General features: G+C 31.9%; 1 protein-coding gene across 1 annotated transcript; it reads left to right on the forward strand.

The window, feature by feature from the left end:
* The first annotated feature begins 7,442 nt into the window (after window positions 1-7,442).
* LOC122301524 (probable inactive serine/threonine-protein kinase bub1) lies at window positions 7,443-10,644 on the forward strand. Its single transcript, XM_043112917.1, has 5 exons — window positions 7,443-7,663; window positions 7,790-7,934; window positions 8,139-8,296; window positions 9,227-9,311; window positions 9,400-10,644. Exons 1-5 carry the CDS (start codon window positions 7,572-7,574, stop codon window positions 10,558-10,560), a joined length of 1,641 nt encoding a protein of 546 aa, XP_042968851.1. The 5' UTR covers window positions 7,443-7,571; the 3' UTR covers window positions 10,561-10,644.
* The last annotated feature ends 236 nt before the right edge of the window (window positions 10,645-10,880 follow it).

The following is a 10,880-nucleotide window of genomic DNA, read 5'->3' on the forward strand; positions in this document are numbered from 1 at the left end:
TCAGTTAAATGTGAGAAAAAAATAATAATAACAGTACTTTTTATTGACTTATATTATTTAAAAAGTTGAAGTTTAATATTGTTGAATAAATGGTAGAGATGATAAAAATGTGAAGACATCAACTAGGAAAGAAATTATACTCTTCTTCTTAGATTTTATTATTTGCAATTATATATATATATTTATATGATATATTAAGTTATTCATGTATTTTAAGTGTGGTTTGTTTTTATAAATCATCTCAACTTAACTCATCATAACTTTTTTAAATCTTCATACAAAATAAAATAAACAATTCAATTTTTTCAAATCAAAAAATAAAAAATAAAAAATTCAACTTTTTCAAATTATAAAATAAAAATAATATTAAAATATATATTCTGACAATATTTTATCAACTTTTAACTTTAATCTCAAATCATTTTAACTTATCTCATTTTATATGTGAAAATGAACAAGGCCTAAGTAGTATCACATGTCAATATCTAATAACCACTTAAAATGTGTTATATAAGACAAACATAATAAAGATGACAAACCATATGATAAAAAAATAATAATACAATCAAAGAGATTATAAAACATAAAATAAATAATAATGTTGATTGTTCCGTCTAAAGATAGACAAAAATGATTTTTGATTGAAAATAGATTATAATATGAGTGTGAAGGCCAATAGATTGAAAATTGTTGGCATTTTAAAAAGCCAAAGCTAAGAAGCCATCGGATTATTTTTACTTTAAATTGTTTCGATTTAAAATATAGTTATGTAAAGATGTTGCCCAGATGACTAACATAAAAGAGGGAGTGAATTGAGTTGTATTTAAAAAAAATAACAATTATAAATCAAATATACAATATAAAATATAAACAAAATACGAAACAGTAATAAATATAAAGAGTAAGGGTAAGAGAGAAGCAAACTCAGTATGTTAACAAGGTTCGGCCCCACTGCCTACGTCCTCGCCTCAAGTTACCCCTTGAGGATCCCCAAATTTACTATTTAACCTCCTTCAGGTGGAGATAGAAACCTATTACACCTTTTAACAACACCGCTACAAAGGATCCATGTAGAACACCCTCTATACTTGCAATCACCTTACACGTGGTGATTCAACTATTCCCTGTGTAGAACACTTTCTACACGCACAAAGGTTATACACACATTTTTACTGATACAATAGCTGATAGTAGGTAGGTTATCAGAAAACACTCCTCAATGAGTGAAATAAGAACAATACAGCGCAAACTATATTTCTCAAAATGAATACGGATTAAGGCTCAATACTTAGAGAATAGAGAATGAAAGCTTTGAATGAATGTTGTATGCTATTGGTGTTGTGAATATGAAACTCTCAAATGATTTATTTATAGGCATATGAGACTTCATATTCAAATTTAAAAAGATTCACATGTCAAATACAACATCATTCACTTTTTCAAAAAATTCAAATAAAAGGTTCTTCTTTTTCAATTGTCAAAGACAACATCATTCATTTTTCAAAAATTTCAAACCTAATCTTTTACTTTTGGTATATGACAAAAGGAGCACACTTTACTTTTCAAAAAAATTGAAACCTAATCTTTTACTTTTTACATATGATAAAATGAGCACATTTTACTTTTCAAAATATTTCAAATAAAATCATCTACATTTTGCATAAGTCAAAAAAAGTATCAATCACTTTTGAAAATATTCAAATAAAACATGCACATGTGAAAGATGACAATTAATCATTTTTAATATTTTCAAAATGCAACCATTTAATCAAGGCATATACATGTAAAAGATGGCAATCAATCATCTTTCAAAATTTTCAAATTTAATTTTCAAAAATATTCATGCACATGTGGAAAATGTATTTTAATGCTTTATGATAAAATATTAATTTTGAGCATTAATCCTAATTTCGAATTTTAAGAGATTTACAACATTACTCTATGACTTTAATGTGAACTTGTTTCCTTCTTGCTCATGCTTGGTTCTTTGATGTGCTTGATTTCATTGTGTGGACAACTTGAACTTGAAACTCCTTTATTCTTTGAATTCATTTATTATCATTAAAATCCATGTATAGATTTATAATCACATGAAACTTGAAACATTGGGTTCAACAATCTCCTCCTTTTTTATGATGACAAATACTTGATAGAACTTGAAACCTGTATTAATACTTAAGCTCCCCCTGAAAATATGCATTAGTTTTTCAAGCAAAAGTATAAATATAATTCCAAGCATATATAACAAGTTTAGCAATTTAAACAATGTTAATGTTCTAATCTAAAACTTCACCCCCTTTTGGCATCATTAAATCGGCAGCAAGTAAATGGACTGAAGAAAACGATGCGTTTAATAGTCACTGTAAATAGTTGAAAAAGGAGCCGTCCGTAACCCGACAAATGCTGCAAAGTCTCGAGGCCTAACTCTAGGTCATTCAAAATAAAATATTTGTATCCAAATACATAAAAGTAATCAATGTTGGGTTTTTTCTCATTCCAAAGCTCATAGGGGGTTTTTATCTAATTTAGACCTTAACATAACTCTATTTATAACATAACATGCAGTGCTTACCACTTCGGCCCAAAAATAACTAGGCAGGTTGTTCTCATTGAGCATTGTTCTTGCCATCTCTTGAAGAGATATATTTTTCCTCTCTACTACCCCATTTTATTGAGGAGTTCGAGGAACAGAAAAATTATGCACAAAACCATTTTTATCACAAAATGTTTCAATATTTTTATTAACAAACTCTTTTCCCCTATCACTTCGGATCCTTGAAATAGTATAACCCTTTTCATTTTGAATTCTCTTGCATAACTTAGTAAATGCATTATGTGTCTCATCTTTATGAGCAAGAAAGATGACCCAAGTATATATAGAGAAATCATCAACAATAACAAATGTCTAATATTTTCCTCCTAGACTTGCAACTCTATTTGGTCAAAAAAGATCCATGTGTATCAGTTGCAATGGTCTAATAGTGGAAATATGTTTATTGGTTTTAAAAGAAGTTTTTATTTATTTACCAAATTGGTATGCATCACAAATTTTGTCTTTAAGAAAATATGTTTTTGGTAAACCTCTTACAAGATCATTTTTTGAAAGTTTGGAAATAAGTTTCATGTTGACATGACCTAGTCTTCTATGCCATAATCAACTAGTTTCATTTTGAATTGAAAAACAAATTGCATCTTGTGAGGTAATTTTTTCAAAATTGATTTTATAAACATTATTGCTTCTAAAACAATAAAACAAATATTACAATCATGATCATTCAAAATAATGCACTTATCCATTTTGAAAGTAACTTTAAATCATTTATCACATAATTGACTTACGCTCAAAAGATTATGTTTTAGACCTTCAACAAGTAGAACATCTTCAATTATGAGAGAAGATTCATTACCAATTTTACCTATTCCCACGATCTTCCATTTCGAGTTGTCTCCAAATGTCACGTATCCTTCTTCTTTAGATCTAAGATCAAAGAACTTAGTCTTGTCTCCCGTCATGTGTCTTGAACATTCACTATCTAAAAATCATTTGTTTTTGCTTGTGGATGACTTCATGCATATCTATAAAAACAATTAAAATGATTTTTCTTGGTACCCAAGTTCTTTGGATCCTTTATTTATTAGTATTAGAAGAAACAAGATTTTTAGGTACCCATATGACCTTAATAGTCATTGTATGATTTCTTCTAATAAGACAATTATGATAATTATGACCATTTCTATTACAGAAATTGCAAATAGTATGTGACATATATGAAGAACTTGAATGATTATAATAATATCTTTTTTTGACAAAATTATTTTTATGAAAAGAATTTTGAATATTGGTCTTTGATGTAGAAGGATTATCAAAATTTTTTTTATAAGGTTTGTATTTTTGTTTTGGCATATATCCGAACCCTGCCTTGTCAAAAACACATATTTGATTACCAAGAAGTTTTCCAAAATTTCTTTTTCCATTCGTAAAGTTTTCAACAATATTTTCTAAATCAGTTTTTTTCTTATTCAATTCAAAATTTTCATCTTTCAAAATGACACTTTTTTTTCTTAAAATATCAATTTCGTTTGTTAAAGAAGAATTATTCTTTTTCAAAGTAGTATACTTGATACCCAATTTTTCAAATTCCTCATATATCTCTTCTAAAACATTTTGCAATTCTTCATATGAAGGATTTTCAATATTATCAAGATTTGTTACCTCAATGTCATCTTTAGCCATAAGACAAATATTTGCTGATTCTCCATTACTTGTTTCACTATCTGAGTTACTTGAATCATCATCCCATGTAGCTTTCATTACTTTCTTACCTTTGTTTTGATCTTTTTTTAGCAGAGGACAATCTGGCTTGATATGACCAGACTTATTGCATTTATAAAAAATTAAAGTGTCATTTTTACCTGAATCTTTCTTGAAAAACTTTTTGAAGGATTTTCTCGGATGAGTTTTATTTTTCTTTAAGAACCTCTGAATTCTTCTTGTTATCATCGCAACTTCTTCATCTTTGTCTTCATTTTCCTCATCGTCATCACTTTCACTTTCATGAGGAACAACTTTAAGTGTCAAGCTCTTATTTGGCTTTCTTTCTTCTTCTCCTCTTTTCAATGTGTACTCATGGATGATAAGTGACCCGATGAGTTCATTCATTTTGAGCTTCTTGAGGTCTTTAGCTTCAAGAATCGCTGTCACTTTTGATTTCCGGCGTTTTGGTAGAGAATTGAGAATTTTTCTTACTATCTCCACATTAGAATAAATTTTGCCAAGAGCTGTCAAGCTGTTTATGATGTTAGTAAAACGAGTGTGCATACTAGAAATAGATTCATCATCATTCATCTTAAATATTTCATATTCATGAATAAGAATATAAATTTTTGATTCCTTGACTTGTGAAGTTCCTTCATAAGTAACTTACAAGTTATTCCAAATTTCTTTTACCGTAGCACAAGTCATTATTATATTAAATTCATTTCCATTGAGAGCATTAAATAATAAATTCATAGCAGTTAAATTTAAAGTATAAAGTCTATATTCTTCACGATTAAACTCTTCTTTTTCTTCCTTTTTGACATTTACTCCATCAACCACTTTTGTTGGAATATAAGGTCTATTTACAATGCATTTCCAGATTTATCGACCTTGAGTCTGAAGGAATATTTTCATTCTAACTTTCCAGAATGAGTAATTATCTCTACAAAAGAGTGGAGGCCGACTGCTAGACTGATTCACCAAATGAAGCTGCAATGTTAGACATAAGATCTTAACTCAAAAGATAGTTAATCTTATAATAGAACTCTTAATTCTGATACCAATTGTTGCCCAGATGACTAGCACAAGAGGGAGGTGAATTGAGTTGTATTTTAAAAAAATAACAATTATAAATCAAATATATAATATAAAATATAAATAAAATACGAAACAGTAATAAATATAAAGAGTAAGGGTAAGAGAGAAGCAAACTCACTATGTTAACTAGGTTTGGCCTCACTGCCTACGTCATCGCCTTAAGCTACCACTTGAGCATTCCTAAATTCACTATTTAACCTCATTCAAGTGGAGATAGAAACATATTATACCTTTGAACAACACCGCTACAAAGGATCCGTGTAGAACACCTTCTACACTTACAATCACCTTACACGTGGTGATTCAACTATTCCCTGTGTAGAACACTTTCTACACGCACAAGGGTTATACACACCCTTTTACTGATACAAGAGCTGATAATGGGTAGGCTATCAGAAAACATTCATCAATGAGTGAAATAAGAACAATACAGCGCAAACTATATCTCTCAAAATGAATAAGTATTAAGGCTCAATGTTTAGAGAATAGAGAATGAAAGCTTTGAATGAATGTTATATGCTCTTGGTGTTGTGAGTGTGAAGCTCTCAAATGATCTATTTATAGGCATATGAGATTTCATATTCAAATTTAAAAAGATTCACATGTCAAAGATAACATCATTCACTTTTTTCAAAAAATTCAAATAAAATGTTCTTCTTTTTCAATTGCCAAAGACAACATCATTCATTTTTAAAAAACTTCAAACCTAATCTTTTACTCTTGGCATATGACAAAAGGAACACACTTTACTTTTCAAATATTTCAAATAAAATCATTTACCTTTTGCATAAGTAAAAAAAAAACATTAATCACTTTTGAAAATATTCAAATAAAACATGCACATGTGAAAGATGACAATCAATCATTTTTAATATTTTCAAAATTCAACCCTTTAATCAAGGCATGCACATGTAAAAGATGACAATCAATCATCTCTCAAAATTTTTAAATTTAATTTTCAAAAAATTCATGCACATGTGGAAAATGTATTTTAATATTTTATGATAAAATATTAATTTTGAGCCTTAATCCTAATTTCGAATTTTTAAGAGATTTATAACATTATTCTATAATTTTATTGTGAACTTTTTTCTTTCTTGCTCATACTTATTTTCTTTATGTGCTTGACTCCATTGTGTAGACAACTTGAGTTTGAAACTTCTTTATTTTTTGAATTCATTTGTTATCATTAAAATTCATGTATAGATATATAATTATACCAAACTTAAAATGTTGAATTCAACAAAAGAATTATTATTAAAAGAATGGTATGTCAGTCATTACGATTTTTGAAATAGATTGGATGACTGAAATATTATGTATTCTAACAATTTTGAATGGACAGTGAATAAAGAGAGAGAAAAATAAATAAATAAATACGTTAATCACTCCATTGGTAGTTGTTAAAAATGGAATTTGATCGAATGATTCCTTGATTAGAGCTTTTTCAACATCCTTCACGGCATTACCAATACCAACCATGGAAATGAAGTAATTAAGCGGCAACTTCAACCTGTTTATTGTAAAAAACAAATTTCCTTATTCGTGGAGTAGTAGGAAATGAAGCATTTTATTTTATTTTTTTAACGTGGCTCAACTCACGTAACATAATTGGTCTCGTTTCTATGCCTTACATTTGTTTTTCTTTTTTATTTTTAGTAAGTGCATCGGTTAAGAATGATAAGTAGAAAATTATATGTTTTTTTTTATATGTATACGTTTTCTTCTACCATGTAAAGTATAAATAGAGGTTATTAAAGAGGAAAAAATATACTCATTATCTATTTTTTCATTATCTTCTCGTCATTTTATAATGTGATATTAAATGATAAGTTTACAGATAAAATATAATAAATAGTTTTTAATCATCTAATATTATATCATGTGATGATGAGATGATTATAAGAAAATAAATTATAAATAACATTACTCAACTTGTATAAATGCAAATAGTTAGGACTAAATAGCAAATTACAACAACTTTATGTGTTTTGTATGTCCACATTATAGTTTTGACAGATCAGGATAATCGAACTTTAATACGTTACTGACGCGATTACATTGAGGTCGGATCATATACAGTCCCCCTTAACTCAACTTTCGTAACCCCCCAAAACCCTTCCGTACCCGACCGCAAATTCAAATTGATGTCTTGGCTCCAGGCGAGCCTACCACCACCGCTACCTCTCTTTGTCTCCAACTCTGCTCCAAAACCATGGCCAACAACACCACCCCCGACCTTTTCTCCTCATTGATCTCAGACATCAAAACATACTCTGGCAAAGATCCTCTTCTCCCTTGGATCCGGTATACCCCCATTTCTCTCTCTGTGCTTTTGCGTTCGTTTCATTGGTTTGGGTCTCTCTCTTCTTCTTCTTCTTCTTCTTTTTTTTTTTTTTTTTAATTGTTTGGATTTTGTGGATTTGGCTCTAGAGGGATCCGAAAGATGAAAGACTCGCTGCCTTCTCAACTTCTCAAGGAGAAGCTCCCCAGGTTTTTGCAGAAGTGCGCGCAGACCTTCGAGTCCGATCGGCGTTACAGAAATGACTTGCGGTACCTCCGCGTCTGGTTACAGTTGGTAACTGATAAAACCCATATCTATTTTGATTATTTTGTCGACGAATTTAGTTCTAGGTCCTTCAATTTCTTTTTATTTATGCAACCGTTGTTTGATTCCGGCAAAAAATAGAAGACTGTTAATGTCAAGTTTGGAATCTTATGCTTTTGAAGTACTTTTTTAGGTACCCAACTTTAGTTATCTGTTTAAATGCTTTGTGAGTAGATGGATTTTGTGGACGATCCGAGAGCGCTTCTGAGGACCATGGAGGTGAACCACATTGGGACAAAGCGGTCCTTGTTCTACCAGGCATATGCTCTATACTTCGAGAAGATCAAGAAATTTGAGGAGGCGGACAAAATGTACCATTTGGGCGTGCAGAAGTAAGTTTTCTTCTACGTTTTGATTTTCCAACTTTTTTGGGTGTTCAAACATCTGAAAGGGAAATTAAATCCTTTCCGCATTTGTTTATCGCATTTGAATGATTTTTTTTTTCCCCCGAGTACAACGGGTAGGAGGAGGCAGTTAGCCTCCCTACCTAGACGTGACACAGTAATACCTTTCTGTCAATAACAAAACAATAAAGACTTAGACGGCAGGAAGCTACAGACGCTCCCTCAATTCGAGTTTGAGCAATAACTTAAACTCTAGCCACATTAGGGAATTCAACAAATATTTAGGCAGCTAATACTAGTAGTCTAAGGCGAATACATATTCGGGTTTAAACCAGGACCTATTATACGTGAAACCACATGGGAATAATTTAAGGACTATTGAGCCTCCATCCTTAGTGGTATTAAAATGAAGTATTAATTCTTTTGTAATGTAGCTGGCGTCAAATTAGTGAGCGCTCTGGACTTTAAAACAGCAACACGTAACCTAAGTCCTGGACTTTTGTAATGTTCTGGACTTTTGTGAGTGAGTGCTCTGGACTTTTGTAATGTAAGTGAGTGCTCTGTACTTTTGTAATGTAAGTGTTCTGGACTTTTAGTGAGTGCTCTGGACTTTTGTAATGTAAGTGTTCTAGTTTTAGATACTATGCGTGGATGCTTGCTCCAAAGGCCTTGGTGTCCTTGATTTGCTCAATGCGTTATGTTCAATAAGTTTGAATTTTAACCATGTTTAGGGCTCTAATCATTTATATGTAATTTTTTTTTTTTTGGAATATTGCCCATGTGTCTTGGACATATTGACTAATTCTTGTGCCGCTAGAATAAAAACTTGGTGAATAAACCATTTAATGAATATATTTATATTATTTGGTGAAAGCTTGGGAAATAGTTGTATTCACGGTTAAATTGACTGTCGAGCAGCTTTGCAGAGCCTGTTGATGAATTGCAGAAATCATATGAGCAGTTCCTTCACCGCATGGAGAGATACAAGAACAAGAGGACCCTGGTAGTGCTTTATATAGCCTTTGTATATGGGCTGTGTTAAATATTAGTGAGGGTCCTTGGTTATCTAACTATGAGCAGATGTCTTGCAGCGCCAAGAAGGAAAAGCTGCCAAGAGACTGGGATCTGCCAGTAGCATTTACCCAAATGGAAGTAAAACTGAAGAAAACAATGAGAATATATGCAGAGTTGAGGATATGTTTACAAGAAGCCGGCATGACAGAGCTTTACTTGTAACACTCCCTGATGATCAACCTCATAAGAATATTTTAGAGAAAAGTCCTCTGAGGCTGAAGCCATTAATGGAACCTAATTATACTAGGGTTTCAGAAAATTCTTGCGACTTTAGAACAGATCAAGATCTGTCTGCGAAGAAGGAATTTGTTGGAACGATTGCACCTGGAGGTATCTCTAAGCATCAAGTAATTACTGAAAGAGAGTCAGAGGAACTGAAGTTTGTAGACACTGTCATTGTTGGAAAGTCTGAAGCTGAAGATGCTTGCCATCATGGGCTGGTAGATCCTACAATAAACATGAAGGAGGCCATGCTTGCCATTAATAGCATGTTTCGAGAACCTATAGAGGCAGTTCCAGTTGGTTGGAGATCACGCACAAGCCAACCAAAGGAAGAAGGTACTTGCCAGTCTGATCAGGAGCCGCTAAAAATATATGTTGATGATGAAGAAGGTAGTGAAGTTGGAGAGAAAAATGAGGAAAAGGATAACATTGAGCAGCGTGATGTTCTAAATAATACAGAAGGGTCCATCTCTTCTGCTTCGTGTGAAAATACTTTTGTGTTTCCTAGTCCAAAGGATTTTACATCTGAAGGTTCCGATGATCAGAATGTAGAGAGCTCAACTCGGTCAAAGTTTAGAGAGGACACAGTTGTTTGTAGGTTTGTTGGGTCAACTATTTTAGATGAGCCAGAAGTTGAAAATGTTTGCCACCATGGGCTAGTAGACCCCACAATCAACTTGAAGGAAGCTATGGAGGACATAAATAACATGTTTGGGAAACCTATGGATTTTGTACGGAGCAAGAGATCGAAAAGGCAGGACAAAGCCCCAGAGCATGAAAGAGATTTTGGTGGGTTTTCAATACTTGTCGATGATGACCTAGAAGACCAGGAAGTTCAGCTGCAGCCAAACTTGCCCGGAACATCAAGAGAGCGTGATCTGTTTGAGCCAACTGTGTTTACAAAGGAGGCCATGAATGATATAAATAAGATGTTTGGAATGCCGTTGAACTTTTAAGATGTTTGGAATGCCTTTGAACTTTCAGAAATGTTGGATTTGTTATGGATGAAAAAGAAATTCAGTGAGCGATGTTATTTTTCATATTTTTTCCTGAGTGTTTCTTTTTCTTTTTCCCCAGTGAATTTAGACTATTTGATCTACGAATGCATGTGCTCATTCCATGGATACGAGTTGATTAATTGAGTTGGTGCTCCGGGTGACAATAGTTGGGCTGTTCCAGTGTGTGATCTTGGCACGGCTTATTGTTGATAGCATACGATGCCTTTCTTTTCTCGCTGTTTTTTTTTTTTTATTTGGGTTCTAACCCAACTTTTAGG

Source organism: Carya illinoinensis, chromosome 2 (assembly GCF_018687715.1).
Source record: "Carya illinoinensis cultivar Pawnee chromosome 2, C.illinoinensisPawnee_v1, whole genome shotgun sequence".
Classification (NCBI taxonomy): domain Eukaryota; kingdom Viridiplantae; phylum Streptophyta; class Magnoliopsida; order Fagales; family Juglandaceae; genus Carya; species Carya illinoinensis.